General features: G+C 42.6%; 1 protein-coding gene across 3 annotated transcripts in view; it reads left to right on the forward strand.

Moving 5' to 3' along the window:
* Positions 1–277: 277 nt before the first annotated feature.
* Positions 278–17004, forward strand: part of LOC147019210 (uncharacterized) — a 79547-nt gene continuing 62820 nt past the window's right edge. For 2 of the 3 annotated variants that reach the window (XM_085899562.1, XM_085899560.1), the window contains exons 1-6: positions 278–407; positions 685–833; positions 5492–5573; positions 5711–5755; positions 6734–6780; positions 15413–15584. In XM_085899562.1, the coding sequence (XP_085755688.1) occupies positions 5542–5573; positions 5711–5755; positions 6734–6780; positions 15413–15584 (296 nt within the window). In that variant the 5' untranslated portion in view covers positions 278–407; positions 685–833; positions 5492–5541. Of the gene's footprint in view, positions 408–565; positions 834–5491; positions 5574–5710; positions 5756–6733; positions 6781–15412; positions 15585–17004 lie in introns of those variants that run through there. The other variant, XM_085899561.1, reaches the window with a different exon arrangement.

Consider the following 17004-nt stretch of genomic DNA (forward strand, 5'->3'; position numbering starts at 1 on the left):
ACCACACGAGGATCCACCCCAACCCACCCCATCACCACATGGGCACACAACCCTCCCCTCCCCCACACACACCACAGAAGGATCCATCCATTTGTTGGGAGGTGTATAGACGATGAACAGCTGCCTCAATAGCTCCATAATATATAAAAATGGACCACTGTATCTCCAGCTTATCTGGGTCTTAGTTTAATGTTGTAACCCGAATTTGGGAGCATTCTCACTGGTGAGTGTGGAGGAAGGTTTCTGAAGGGATTTTCCCAAACTGATAAAGCCCGCCATTTTGATCCACTTCCGGCGTCGTGTTCGCGCGACCTCCACAATTTAACATCCCCGTCCTGACTGAATGAACCCGGGTCACGTGCATGAAGTGAAAACATACCCACTCCCATGACCGGATTTTCCCACAGGTTGTAACCACATTGTGGTGTTTCATGTTTAAATTGTGGTTTCAATTTGGAACAGTAATTTGTGAACTCGGTAATTATAAATCTCAAGGGGGAAAACGCATTCGCAACAATCTGTCCACAACTTTTTGAAACATCGCACTGTATATATATTTTGTCCCTTTCTCTCAATGGTGAAGAATCACTTCATGGATTAAACGAACGTTTGTGTTTCCGGGTTATTTTATTTGGAGAATCAACTCGCGCGATTTTCAGGCCAATGTGACGTCACCCTTCGTAGGTTGAGGTTTCCAAGGGAAACGGAAGAATCTGGTGAAACGAAACGTTCTATGTTGCCATTGTGACAATGGTGTTGTGTTCTTGTCGGAAGAAATCGACTCGCTGAACGTTTGGTCGTCTGATCGTGTCCATCTTACTCGTCGTGACGAGGTAAATCCCACACGTACAAAAATCTTCGTTGTGACGGCATCGTCTGTGTGTCGGGACTCGTGTGTGTTGTTCGTTATCTCCGTGATTCGGGTTTCAGAAAGTACAACGGAATTCTCCCAGGACGTGACGGATCCACCTCCATTATGGGAAATAATCGATTCATGGACAAGCGCTTTTTTTAAGGGTCACACCACACAACCTCTCCCTTCACCACACAACCTCTCCCTTCACCACACAACCTCTCCCTTCACCACACAACCTCTCCCTTCACCACACAACCTCTCCCTTCACCACACAAGCTCTCCTTCACCACACAACCTCTCCCTTCACCACACAACATCTCCCTTCACCACACGACCTCTCCCTTCACCACACAACCTCTCCCTTCACCACACAACCTCTCCCTTCACCACACAACCTCTCCCTTCACCACACAACCTCTCCCTTCACCACACAACCTCTCCCTTTACCACACAACCTCTCCCTTCACCACACAACCTCTCCCTTCACCACACTACCTCTCCCTTCACCACACAACCTCTCCCTTCACCACACAACCTCGCCCGTCAACACAAAAACTCTCCCTTCACCACTCAAACACTCCCGTTACCACACAACCTCTCCCTTCACCACACAACCTCTCCCTTCACCACACAACCTCTCCCTTCACCACACAACATCTCCCTTCACCACACAACCTCTCCCTTCACCACACAACCTCTCCCTTCACCACACAACCTCTCCCTTCACCACACAACCTCTCCCTTCACCACACAACCTCTCCCTTCACCACTCAACCTCTCCCTTTACCACACAACCTCTCTCTTCACCACACAACCTCTCCCTTCACCACACAACCTCTCCCTTCACCACACAACCTCTCCCTTTACCACACAACCTCTCCCTTCAACACACAACCTCTCCCTTCACCACACAAGCTCTCCTTTTACCACACTTCCACATAACCTCTCCCTATAACCACATAACCTCTGCCGATATCCAATAACCTCTCCCTATAACCACATAACCTCTCCCTATAAGCACATAACCTCTCCTGATATCCAATAACCTCTCCCTTCACCACACAACCTCTCCCTTCACCACACAACCTCTCCCTTCACCACACAACCTCTTCCTTCACCACACACCCTCCCTTTACCACACAACCTCTTCCTTTACCACAACCTCTCCCTCTCCCTTTACCACATAACCTCTCCCTATAACCACACAACCTCTCCCTTCACCACACAACCTCTCCCTATAACCACACAACCTCTCCCTATAACCACACAACCTCTCCCTTCACCACATTACCTCTCCCTATATCCACATTACGTCTGCCTATATCCACATTACCTCTCCCTATAACCACACAACCTGTCGGTATAACCACACAACCTCTCCCTATAACCACACAACCTCTCCCTATAACCACACAACCTCTCCCTATAACCACACAACCTCTCCCTATAACCACACAACCTCTCCCTATAACCACACAACCTCTCGCTATAACCACACAACCTCTCCCTATAACCACACAACCTCTCGCTATAACCACATTACCTCTCCCTATAACCACACAACCTCTCCCTATAACCACACAACCTCTCCCTATAACCACACAACCTCTCCCTATAACCACACAACCTCTCCCTTCACCACATTACCTCTCCCGATAACCACATTACCTCTCCCTTCACCACATTTCCTCTCCCTATATCCACATTTCCTCTCCCTATATCCACATTACCTCTATATATCCACATTACCTCTCCATATAACCACATTACCTCTCTATATATCCACATTACCTCTCCCTATAACCACATAACCTCTCCCGATATCCAATAACCTCTCCCTTCACCACACAACCTCTCCCTTCACCACACAATCTCTCCCTTCACCACACAACCTCTCCCTTCACCACACAACCTCCCCCTTCACCACACAACCTCTTCCTTCACCACACACCCTCCCTTTACCACACAACCTCTTCCTTTACCACAACCTCTCCCTCTCCCTTTACCACACAACCTCTCCCTATAACCACACAACCTCTCCCTATAACCACACAACCTCTCCCTATAACCACACAACCTCTCCCTTCACCACATTACCTCTCTATATATCCACATTACCTCTCCCTATAACCACATTACCTCTCCATATAACCACATTACCTCTCTATATATCCACATTACCTCTCCCTATAACCACATTACCTCTCTATATACCCACATTACCTCTCCCTATAACCACATTACCTCTCTATATATCCACATTTCCTCTCCCTATATCCACATTTCCTCTCCATATATCCACATTTCCTCTCCCTATAACCACATTACCTCTCCATATATCCACATTACCTCTCTCTATATCCACATTACCTCTCCCTATAACCACATTACCTCTCCATATAACCACATTACCTCTCCATATAACCACATTACCTCTCTATATATCCACATTACCTCTCCCTATAACCACATTACCTCTCCATATATCCACATTACCTCTCTATATATCCACATTACCTCTCCCTATAACCACATTACCTCTCCATATAACCACATTACCTCTCCATATAACCACATTACCTCTCTATATATCCACATTACCTCTCCCTATATCCACATTTCCTCTCCCTATATCCACATTACCTCTCCCTATATCCACATTACCTCTCCCGATAACCACATTTCCTCTCCCTATATAGACATTACCTCTCCCGATAACCACATTTCCTCTCCCTATATCCACATTACCTCTCCCTAGAACCACATTTCCTCTCCCTATATCCACATTTCCTCTCCCTATATCCACATTACCTCTCCCGATAACCACATTTCCTCTCCCTATATCCACATTTCCTGTCCCTATATCCACATTTCCTCTCCCTATAACCACATTTCCTCTCCCTATATCCACATTACCTCTCCCGATAACCACATTTCCTCTCCCTTCACCACATTTCCTCTCCCTATATCCATATTACCTCTCCCTATATCCACATTACCTCTCCTGATAACCACATTTCCTCTCCCTATATCCACATTACCTCTCCCGATAACCACATTTCCTCTCCCTATATCCACATTTCCTGTCCCTATATCCACATTTCCTCTCCCTATATCCACATTACCTCTCCCGATAACCACATCAGCCTGTCACTCTGTATTTAATGATCTCTCTGTGAATCTCTCCATGAAGGGGATGCGAGACTATTAAAACGCCCCTGTCTCTCTGTCTGTCTGTCTGTGTCCGTCTGTCTGTCTGTCTGTCTCTGTCCAGTCGATATATTTTTGTTTTAAAGACTTTGAACAGAGGGACTCCCCATGGAGAATATTTTATTGCCAACTCTGACGTCATCGGCCACACTATATGGCAGCCATATTGGATTAAGGGAGATATTGTGACATCTTTTACTCCTGAACCGCTCAAATAATTTTTTTTTTTGAAACTTGCCATATGTTATAACCTCACCATGGGGTATATGGAGAGATAACGCTGACGTCATCGGTGAAGTATTCCAGCCATTATTGCTTGTGTTTGAAATCTTTCTCTGAAAATCTGAATCTTCATGTGTTTGATCTCCGACCCGATGTGAGTGAAGAATTTTTTTTATAACGCTCATAACCCATGCCAAGAATCTATGTCACATGATTGTATGCATGAATTATAGATAGACGTAGACCATAATAGTTGTTGTTTTGTTGTTATCTCCACCACCGAAGGTGGAAGGAGGTTATGTTGTCACCCCCGTCTGTCTGTTTGTTATTTTGGAAGATGGAATGTTTTTGAAGTTACATTGACTGGTCTTGCGTGTTATTCTGTGTGTCTGTTAGTATGTTAATCACCGACATGTCACAATTTAAAAAAAAATCTTCACGAAACTTCCCCACATGGAAAAGCTCGTCAAAAGCAAGAAGCCTTTTGTTTTTGAGGTCAGTAGGTCAACATAGGCCAAAAAGTCGATATATTCTCGCCCTGGAGCTCGTGACGTGAGTTTTACATGTTGGGCAAATGTCTACTGTGGTGGGTCCTGGGTTAGTTTTTTTGTATCTCGCGAGAACGAGGGGAAAGGGGAGAATTGCCGGAGGAAGGTCACTCCCCAAAGAAGAAAAAAATAATACAAATATTTATTGTGGATATGTGATGCGTGTGTGTGTAATTATGTGTGGTGGTTTGAGTGTTTGTGTGTGTGTTGTTCATGTGGAAGATGAGAGGGATGGTGAGGGAGTTCCATGGGGACCTAGCAATCAGTGCTCTGATTGAGACCGTGCTGCCCTTCCAATTTCGTGCAACAAGGAAGAGTGGGGAAGATGTGGCCCCCGTCCTGCGTTGGGGGGTACGATAACGTCAAGGAGGCATCCCCAATAGTTGTCCATACCAACAGTGGGCTATAATTGTGGCGTTTTCAGTTAACGATGGTATTTTTGTTCAGAATGAATGCGTGAGGTGAGACTATGCACTCCCCGAGTGCCGTTCTTGTTATATTCGGGTTTGGGAGGGCAGGGAAAGGTGGAGGGCAGGGCAGAGATACAGTTCCACTTGTTGGATGGAAAGGTATCGATGAAACGTATGATTTGAAGTTTAGCACATTTTTGAATGATATTGTGCTCTTGAAAGATCTCTCATTTTTTTTCTTCAAGGTTGTGATAGAAATTGAAAAGATTCCAATTTCAAATCAGCAAATAAGGGAATGAAAATGGTTCGTTTCTTTACACGACTCCAGTAAGTAAAACTTGTTTTGTTGTTATTTTTTTCATTGTTGAGCTCAATCTGTTATGTCATGTTCTTGGTGATTCTGGGTGAATCTTTCTCACCAAATGGAGAAGAAACTCACTTTTTCATCTTCTTTTTCGAATCAGGCAATCATGGAGAAGGTTGATGAAGAAGGACAAGGAGAAGGAGAAGTAAGTCGTGAGAAAAACCCATCCTTGTATTGTATTTCATGTGAAATTATAACAGCACTGGTTCGTGCGCACACCTGCGCCAGGGTGAACAGTTTACGTTTTGTATCCCACTGATAGACCGGATCTGGATCCGGATCTGAACCAAAATCTCATTGGCTTGTTCTTGCCACCTCACCAACCCATCCACCTCGTTTTGTCATACCTCGTCCACAACTTTTTGAAATTTCATGCTACGTCTTGTTTTTCGCTCCATCTCTTAATGGTGAAGAATCACTTGCAAATTTATTCAAAAAAAAATAAACTCAGATCTTGATGAGGATCTTGATCTTCAGGAAAATTGAATCAATTTTTTGTCACACACCCAACCTGTTGACCATGTTTTGGCCAAATCCATCCACAACATTTTGAGATATCCTGCTCACAGACAGACACACCGGGCTGAAATCGTAACCTACATCCATCTTTGGTGGTAGAGGTAATTAAAACGAGTAAACAAAAATTGCATTCTCTCACCCACACTTGTTTTGTGTGGTTTTATCAAATGTAATTTATAGACCTACTCACATTCTAATTGTACATAATTTATAGACATATTTGGTTGAAAAATGAGAAAGGCTCGGTCCTGGCTTAGCACAAGGTGGCGGTTGTGGCCTACATTAGCACATTCCGTGTGGACAAACAGAGACAGACAAACGGACCCAAATGGAATACCCTCTCCTTTGGCGAGGGTAATTATACTGTATCATATTGTCTGTTGTGTCATGTGATACATGTGCAAGCTCTTTCATTTGGAACCGTACACAAAATATGTGATGCTATAAGGGATGTGGGAGAGGGGGAGTGTGTATTTCCTGGAGCGTCACAGGTGTGCGGGGGTGGCGGTGGGTGTCAGAATCTGAGTGTGTGAAATATGTACAAACTAATATTTGTCTTAGAGGACTCAAAATTAACAATATAAACGTGTTCATGTTTACACAGGGATCATTCGGAGGATGGTCAGAAGCAACAGGATTTCCCGGATTCCAGTAAGTCCTTTTTCCTGCATTTGTTAAGATACCTTTATGGAGAATGTTCCAATGCAATAATTAAGTTTACAAACCAACAGTATATGTCGGTTGTAAAGTATATGTAGTATATGTAAAGTACATGTAGTATATGTAGTATACAACAGTATATGTAGTATATGTAAAGTATATGTAGTATACAACAGTATATGTAGTATATGTAAAGGGTTGTAAACATTTCTAAATCGTGACAGATGCTGTTCGTGACTACTTAACAGTAAAACTTATTGCCGGAGTTATCACAGCAAAGTAATCTCAAAAATCCTTTCACTGATATTGATAGTTTTTATTTCCCATTGATAGTTTTTATTTCCCAAACAGGGCTGGCAGGATGGCCTCGAGGGATGCACACTCACCTCTTCGCTGTCTCGTCTGAGTTTGAATCTCGGCCGAGTTATAAACTGTCACCCTGGTGTTTCACAGGCACGGCGATTCATCAGTGTGTGCTTCTGAACGTTAAATTGGGCATCCCTTCTGTCGCCAAAAGTTGGTGCATCGTAAAGATCCCACGTTGTACTTCGTGAAGAGAAGGCGAGCTATCGCCGGCACTCTGAAGAAATTACAAATTGCTTCCTTAACGTACAAGAGGGTACTGCATCAGCGGCACAGCAGTGCCCTCAGCCATTGATGCTACTTCACAGCCTTGTGCTACATAACTAAAGAATAAGAAGATTCCCAAACTTCTGCTTTACACCTCCATAAACGGGAAAATTTATTCTACCTGTGGATTTCATTTATTCATTTCGCAGGTATCAAATCACAGCACATGTACACGGTTAAAATCATGTAAATTAAAGGAAAATCTACATACAAACAGAATATTACACACTGGTATAAATTCCGTCAAAAATGACGAGTTGGAACACGTTACTTTATGGTGCAGTTGTGTGAGTGTGCCAAAGTTTGAAGCCTGCGCCTCGTGTCAGGTGTGTTTATATCATCTTTATTTATTAGATATCCTGCAGACGTAAATGAACACTCGGTTTACTCTGTGTGCATTTCTCATCACGTGCAGTGAATTTCACCTCCCTGCGACTTGTTTTTATTGTTGTTTTTTTAACCATTCTGTATTCCGCCATTGAGGCCCGCTCGGAAGTCACCGTGTACATTTCCAAAAGAAGAGACGTAATTACTCTTTCATGGAAAATGTTTTTGAAATTGTTTGAATCCTGAAAAACGAGACCGTCGTGAACACAGTCGTGTGAAAAGATTGGCCTTTAACACCCTTCTTAAATGATCCTTTTGAAGGGGGACAGACATCACACAAACAAATATACATACACACATTGTGTTTTATATGGTAGATGCAAATGCAATTCACAGTGTACAATAATGCATCCCTGCAGGATTACAAAAAAGTAAACTAAGTTACTCTCCGGTTGTTCTCCTCGAGGCACTGAATGAGGAGTTGGAGCTGCTGGGATTTCAGGTTTCCGGGGTCAAGAGATGTGTGGATCGGGCTTGGGGAGTCATGGAATCACTGGTTCATGGAGGGTGATGCTGTCAGTACCTGTGTAAGAGGATGAAAGTCCGAGTCTTCAGGTCCTTGGTGATTCCAGTCTTGCTCTACGGATGTGAGACTTGGACTCTGACCAGGGATCTGAGATGGAGACTTGACTCCTTCTTCCAGGTCTCTTCCGAGAATGCTTGGCTATTGCTGATCAGACCTCGTGTCCAACGAGCAGTTTATATGAGAGAGACACATGAGATTTGTTACCTGTATGGTCCGTGAGTGTCAGCTGTGACTGTATGGACATGTGGCTCGTTTTCCTGATGCTGATCCTGCTCACCAGATTCTCTCAGAAAAGGAGCCTCGTGAGTGGAGGAGACCAACGGGCTGACCACTTGACTCGTGGTTGCAGCAGGTTGATGAGCATCTCAAAGAGATTGGGATGGGTTAGGGTTAGGGTTATATCATGGGATGGGTCAGGCATCTGCCTGGGGGATTGTCAGATGGAGGTCCCTGGATACTCGCGGAAAGTGGACGCCGCAACACACTGCTCTGGTGCATGCTCCCATACCTGACCTGTCCTGTTCTCCTCAATGCAAGAGAGACAGAAGAAAGAAACAATCCACAATAATAACAACAATAGCAGCAACTGGAAGGACACTCGGTAGAGCACAGACCTCCGCCCCACGATGCCTGATCGACGGGAACATATCTGGTCCAACACATTTTTGACATATTGTGCTCTATATCGTTTTTTCCCCTATTTCTCAATGGTGAAAAATCACTTAAAATTCGAGTTGTCTGATCCGGATCCGGATCTGGATCTTCACCAAAATCAAATAAATGTTTCCTTGCCATAGACCCAACCTGTCCACCAAGTTTCGTCCGAATCCGTCCACATCTTTTTGAAATATCGTGCTATATATCATTTTCGCCCGATCTTTCAATGGAAAAGAATCATTTTTTTTTAAATTCCAGAAGCCGGATTCGGATCTTCACCAAAATCTAATCAGTTCGTCCTTGTCACATACCCAATGTGTCCACAACTTTTTGAGATATCTTGCACACAGACAGACAGGACAGACAAAACAGACAAATAAACAGAGAGAAAGGGTTGAAAACATAACCTCCTTCACCATCGTTTGGTTAAGGTGATCATCTAATGATGTTCAAAGTGTCATGGCGGAGGTAAATATCATGCTATACTGTATATCGCCCTCTCTCAATGGTGAAGAATCACTTTAAAAATTAAATAACTCTCGTATCCAGATCCGGATCTGGATCTTCACCAAAATCGAATCAATTTGTTGTGGTCACACAGCCAAGCTGTCCACCAAATTTCTTCTGAATCCGTCCACAACTTTTTGAGATATCGTGCTATATATTAGTTTAGCCCTCTCTCAATGGTGAAGAATCACTTGTAAAATTCTAGTGGTCGGATCCGGATCCGGATCGTCACCAAAATCTAAGCAGTTCGTCCTTGTCTCACACCCAACCTGTCCACCAAATTTCATCGAGATCCATCCACAAGATTTTGAGATATCCTGTGCACAGACAGACAGAAAGGGGTGAAAACATAACCTCCTTCACCTTCAGTGGCAGAGGTAAAAAACCTGACCATATCATAGGATGTAATCTTTACAGTAATTGACAGGATGGCCGAGAGGCCGCACACTCGATGTGAAGCTGTTTGGCATCTGTCCAGCTAAAATCTCTCTCCTTGTTGAAATCTCTGTCAAGCTAAAAAATTGTCATCCCAGTGTTTCACAGGCAGAGTGATTCATCAACGTGTGTGCCGTCACTCGGATGGACGTTAAACTGGGCATCTTACCTGTTAGTTGGTGGGCATGAAAGATCCCACGGTGTCCTACGGAAAGAGTCGGGGAGCCATCTCCAGCACCATTGCTAAATTACAAATTCCAGCTCTCACCCATTGGGGATATGGCATCAGCGGTTCTACTGCACTCCCAGCAATGATGGAACTCGCAGCCACAGGATGCACATGAAAGGAGGATTCTTCCATATACATATATATTTGGGAGACAGATGGTGAGAGAGAGAGAGAGAGAGAGAGAGAGAGAGAGAGAGAGAGAGAGAGAGAGAGATAGAGATAGAGATAGAGATAGAGATAGAGATAGAGATAGAGATAGAGATAGAGATAGAGATAGAGATAGAGATAGAGATAGAGATAGAGATAGAGATAGAGATAGAGATAGAGATAGAGATATATAGAGATATATAGAGATATATAGAGATATATAGAGATATATAGAGATATATAGAGATATATAGAGATATATAGAGATATATAGAGATATATAGAGATATATAGAGATATATAGAGATATATAGAGATATATAGAGATATATAGAGATATATAGAGATATATAGAGATATATAGAGATATATAGAGATATATAGAGATATATAGAGATATATAGAGATATATAGAGATATATAGAGATATATAGAGATATATAGAGATATATAGAGATATATAGAGATATATAGAGATATATAGAGATATATAGAGATATATAGAGATATATAGAGATATATAGAGATATATAGAGATATATAGAGATATATAGAGATATATAGAGATATATAGAGAGAGAGAGATATAGAGATAGAGATAGAGATAGAGATAGAGATATATAAAGAGAGAGAGAGAGATAAAGAGAGAGAGAGATAAAGAGAGATAAAAAGATAAAAAATAAATATAAATCGAAATATATAATAAAAATAAATATAAACCGTCGAAATAAAAATAAAACCAGTGACTTCTTCAAGGTCACACTGAGGTGAACAGAGCTGCTATCCACCAGGAGCGACTCCTTGAGAAATATCTGCCTATGAGAGATTCCGATGAGAATCGTTCTACAGAGTAACCATGAAAAATATGCGTTTGCCTCATAACGTCACCAAATGACGTCATAATGTCTCAAGCTTGACATATCGAGAAAGCACTCATAGAGGTGTTCAATTTGAGGTACTACATGATATGGTTCCTAAAACTTGAAAATTTGACCTTAGGGTCAAATATATTTGACCTGAGGCGCTAACCATGAAGGTCAAGGCCAATCGCCACCAAAAATTAATCAACTGAGCGACAGACCATGAACTATATTCCCATGAAGTTTGAAGACGATCCGATCAAAATTACTCAAAAAATAAGGGTTTCCTCGACTCCCCTGATTTGAGACAGTGACCTTGACCTTTGACCTTGACCTAAATTTTATGTGCTGAAAGGGACCTCTATACTCCTCTGACATGCGAAGTTTCAAAAATTTCCAATGATAACTGTGCTCTGCAGAGTGATTTATACATGATTCCAGACAAAAATAAAAAATTAAATCAAATTTTAAAAAACATATGAAGGTCAAGGCCAATCGCCACCAAAAATTAATCAGCTGAGCACCAGACCATGAACTATATTCCCATGAAGTTTGAAGACGATCCGATCAAAATTACTCAAAAAATATGGGTTTCGTCGACTCCCCTGATTTGCGACAGTGACCTTGACCTTTGACCTTGACCTTCAAAATTTTGTGTGCTGAAAGGGACCTCTATAGGCCTCTCATATGCGAAGTTACAAAAATTTCCAATGATAACTGTGCTCTGCAGAATTTTTTATACGTGATTACAGACAAACAAAAAAAAATAAACCAATGTCACCCGCAGGGTGACCCGTATCTTGCCAAAAGGTGACCACGTGTGACTTCTTTAAGGTCACACTGAGGTGAACAGAGCTGCTATCCACCAGGAGTGACTCCTTGAGGAATATCTGCCTACGAGAGATTCCGATGAGAATCGTTCTACAGAGTAACCATGAAAAATATGCTTTTGCCTCATAACGTCACCAAATGACGTCATAATGTCTCAAGCTTGACATATCGAGAAAGCACTCATAGAGGTGTTCAATTTGAGGTACTACATGATATGGTTCCTAAAACTTGAAAATTTGACCTTGGGGTCAAATATGTTTGACCTGAGGCGCTAACCATGAAGGTCAAGGCCAATCGCCACCAAAAATTACTCAACTGAGCACCAGACCATGAACTATATTCCCATGAAGTTTGAAGACGATCCAATCAAAATTACTCAAAAAATAAGGGTTTCGTCGACTCCCCTGATTTGCGACGAAGTGACCTTGACCTTTGACCTTGACCTTCAAAATTTTATGCGCTGAAAGGGACCTCTTTTGGCCTCTGATATGCGAAGTTACAAAAATTTCCAATGATAACTGTGCTCTGCAGAGTGATTTATACGTGATTACAGACCAAAAAAAAAATAAAAAAACATATGAAGGTCAAGGCCAATCGCCACCAAAAATTAATCAGCTGAGCGCCAGACCATGAACTATATTCCCATGAAGTTTGAAGACGATCCGATTAAAATTACGCAAAAAATAAGGGTTTCGTCGACTCCCATGATTTGCGACAGTCACCTTGACCTTTGACCTTGACCTTCAAAATTTTGTGCACCGAAAGGGACCTCTATAGGCCTCTGATATGCGAAGTTACAGAAATTTACAATGATAACTGTGCTCTGCAGAATTTCTTATGCGTGATAACAGACAAACAAACGAACAAACAAAAAAAAAAACATACAAGCTGACTAACATATCTTGCAAAAACTTCGTTTTGGCAAGATTAAAAAAAACAAAAAACACATACAACCTGACTAACATATCTTGCAAAAACTTCGTTTTAGAAAGATAATAAAAATGGTTTAATTACTCCGCCATCAAAGGTGAAGGTGGTTTTGCTTTCACCCCTCTCTGTCTATTTGTTGGTCTGTCTATCTGTCTATCTGTCTGTCTGTCTATCTGTCTGTCTGTCTATCTGTCTGTCTGTCTATCTGTCTATCTGTCTGTCTGTCTATCTGTCTGTCTATCTGTCTATCTGTCTATCTGTCTGTCTGTCTATCTGTCTGTCTATCTGTCTGTCTGTCTATCTGTCTATCTGTCTGTCTGTCTATCTGTCTGTCTGTCTATCTGTCTATCTGTCTGTCTGTCTGTCTGTCTGTCTGTCTGTGTGCAGGATATTTCAAAAAGTTGTAGACGGATTCTGATAAAATTTTGTGGACAGGTTTGGTGTGCAACAAGGACGAACTGATTAGATTTTGGTGAAGATACAGATTCGGATATGACTATTAGAATTTTTTTTCACGATTCTTCACCATTGAGATATGGGGCCAAAAATGAAAGAAAGCACCCATTCAAAAATGGACAGGTTGGGTGTGTGGCAAGGACAGGTTGGGTGTGTGAAGATCCAAATCTGGATTTGTATACGAGAATTTTTTAAGTGATTCCATTGAGATATTGGGCCAAAAACTATATTTTTCTCGATATTTGGAAAATGTATTTGGCCCGACGATATGTTCTCGTGGATCAGGCATTGAGTGGCGGAGGTATGCGCTGATTGATATTTATGAATTCGCTTTGTGCCGCCACACTGTGCCGGTTGACTATTCATGCGTATTCATTGTTGTTGCTTCCCTTTGGCTTCGCCGACCGTGAGCCAGGAGACGTTGTGTTAAAAATGTCGCCTTGCCATGTGTTTTTTTGCCCGCTGCGATGAAAAATGCTTTTTGTGCCAGACTGTGGCCAACAACAGTGTGAGTGATGCGTTTTGTTTGTCGTTCAACACCAGAATTTTGTATTGTGACTTTATGTCGGCATGAAACAGTTTGATGCTCTCGTTTTACCGACCAACTTTGACAATTGTGTAACAACAACCTATAGGAAAGAACTTGCAACTTTGATGTGTAGACAAATGTAAAGCTCTGCGGTCTATTCTAGTGACTCTAATTTGTCATTATACTGTTACTCTGATCAGTGATTTTAATATAATCTTGTACATGTATAACGATCACCGTAATATCTGTGTCAACTTACTATAACATTTTTTTATCTTGCCAAAACGTAGTTTTTGCAAGATATGTTAGTCAGCTTGTATGTTTTTTTTATTTTGTTTGTTTGTTTGTTTGTCTGTAATCACGTATAAAAAATTCTGCAGAGCACAGTTATTGGAAATTTTTGTAACTTCGCATATCAGAGGCCAAAGAGGTCCCTTTCAGTGCACAAAATTTTGAAGGTCAAGGTCAAAGGTCAAGGTCACTTTGTCGCAAATCAGGGGAGTCGACGAAACCCTTATTTTTTGAGTAATTTTGATCGGTTCGTCTTCAAACTTCATGGGAATATAGTTCATGGTCTGGCGCTCAGCTGATTAATTTTTCGTGGCGATTGGCCTTGACCTTCATATGTTTTTTTTTTGTTTGTTTGTTTTTGGGGGGGGGGGTCTGTAATCACGAATAAATCACTCTGCAGAGCACAGTTATCATTGGAAATTTTTGTAACTTCGCATATCAGAGGCCTATAGAGGTCCCTTTCAGCGCATAAAATTTTGAAGGTCAAGGTCAAAGGTCAAGGTCACTTTGTCGCAAATCAGGGGAGTCGACGAAACCCTTATTTTTTGAGTAATTTTGATCGGATCGTCTTCAAACTTCATGGGAATATAGTTCATGGTCTGGCGCTCAGTTGATTAATTTTTGGTGGCGATTGGCCTTGACCTTCATGGTTCGCGCCTCAGGTCAAACATATTTGACCCCAAGGTCAAATTTTCAAGTTTTAGGAACCATATCGTGTAGTACCTCAAATTGAACACCTCGTTGAGTGCTTTCTCGATATGTCAAGCTTGAGACATTATGACGTCATTTGGTGACGTTATGAGGCAAAAGCATATTTTTCATGGTTACTCTGTAGAACAATTCTCATCGGAATCTCTCGTAGGCAGATATTCCTCAAGGAGTCGCTCCTGGTGGATAGCAGCTCTGTTCACCACAGTGTGACCTTAAAGAAGTCACATGTGGTCACCTTTTGGCAAGATACGGGTCACCCTGCGGGTGACATTGGTTTATTTTTGTTTTTGTTACAGCGATTACCACAATTCATACCATTCGTCAAGAATAAAGAACTTTAAGCCTCAGCATGGTTGTTAGACGTTACGCTCATTGGCGGATGGGGGTTAGCTGCATGCTATCCGGTCCAGACTGGAGAGGCAGAACACGCTTTTTGATGCTTGTGTTTCCTTTTTGAACATTTCTAATGACTGGTCCATCGTTTCACTGTTCCACAGAAACCCAGTGGAAAGAGATTCTCAAACAATTTAAGATTTTCAAAAAGAAGTCCACACAACAGAGTGTGCTTATTTTTGAAGGACATGCGGGGAGTACTTCAACCGTCCTGCAACATATTTGCAATAAGTTGAAGGACAAAAAGGAGAAGAAGAAGTTCTACAAAAATCACAGGTATTTTCAGCAAAAGTGAACATTGGTTTGTGGTTGAACTGCCAAAAGGACTTTGAAGAGATTGTGAGAAGTCAATAATTGGGAGCTAAGGAATGATTGTATCATACCTGAAGCCTGGCAGTGCTGCTGATGCAGTGCCCTTGTGCGTTCTGGCAGGAACGTTTAATCTGTTCATGTGTTGGCAATAATTTGTCATCTTCACAAACGAACCCATTTGATCTTCAATGTCCACCAACTAATGCTTGCAGGCAGGACGACCAGTTTACTTTTCATCTGAGGGGTGGTACTGTTACGGATTTGGAAACCTTGTGCACACAGACAGCCAGAGTCCCCTTAGTTCAGTTATTTCGATTAGTATGTGTTAAAAGTTAGAATCCTTCCTTCTGTCTAATAGGAATTACATGTGTGTGTTACGAGTTATTTTTTAAGCTAGGTTTTTACAACAACAACAACAAATATTACTACATCCACTACAACAATGCCACCGTCCCTCATTCTTCCCGGTCGCCATTGCCCACGTGTTTTTGGCTGAAGGCGTGGGCGGAGCCTCCATCGCCTCAGATCGAGGCTCCGTCCCAAGGCAGGGCATGGACGTTTCCTCCAGCGAATGAGTGAAGGGCGAGCATGACACTCACTCCCCAGCTAATCGGGAGGTGACCACGAGTCATTCGCCAACCCCTCGTCCAATCAGGAGGCGAGTGGCGAGGATAAGAGACCCCTCCCACCTCAGAAGAGCAGAGTGGTTTTTAGGACGGGGGTTGGGCAGACAAGAGTGTGTTCTGCAGGATCGTGGCGATTGCGGTCTGCGGTCTTGGTGGCAATTGCGGCGCGGTCTGTGGTTGTGGTCAAGCGGTCTGCGGTCCTTTGCGGTGGATTCTCGTGGTGGTTTGCATTGGAGCGCTCGAGCTGGGATGCCCGTTCCCGTCCATGGACTCCGAGCTCCACAAGTGCGGGTCTGGTGAAACCGCACAAGGTGGCGAGGTACCCGGCTCTACCGACGAAAGACCCACGGGTCCATTTCTTTTGTGTGTGTGTGTGTGTGTGTGTGTCCGTGGGCTCCGTCTTTGAGTAGGATTGTTCAGTGTCTTTGCTCATTGTACATTGCCTGCCTTTTATTTGTGATAACTCTGCTCTGTGTCTCCCCTCCCCGATTATTGTTATAAATAAAACCCCTGTTAAATGTTCCAGTTCGTTGTTCGTGCTTTCCTCCATTGGCCTTGCATGGTGTGTGTTGTGAATTGGTAGGGCCGTTTGTGCTGTGGGTTGTTAATTTGGTCCGGCGCGGCTTTGGTAACTTCCGCTCGGTTACACCGGATCCGAGTCTGTGATATCGACTCGATTCGAACAAAGTCGGTCGAGGGTGTGGTTTTCCCCAGGAGTTGGACAACGTGGGTATTTAGGTATATTGAAATTAGGCAAT

This window comes from Eptatretus burgeri, chromosome 10, assembly GCF_056783735.1.
Source record: "Eptatretus burgeri isolate ZD-2024b chromosome 10, Ebu_testis_v1, whole genome shotgun sequence".
NCBI lineage: Eukaryota > Metazoa > Chordata > Myxini > Myxiniformes > Myxinidae > Eptatretus > Eptatretus burgeri.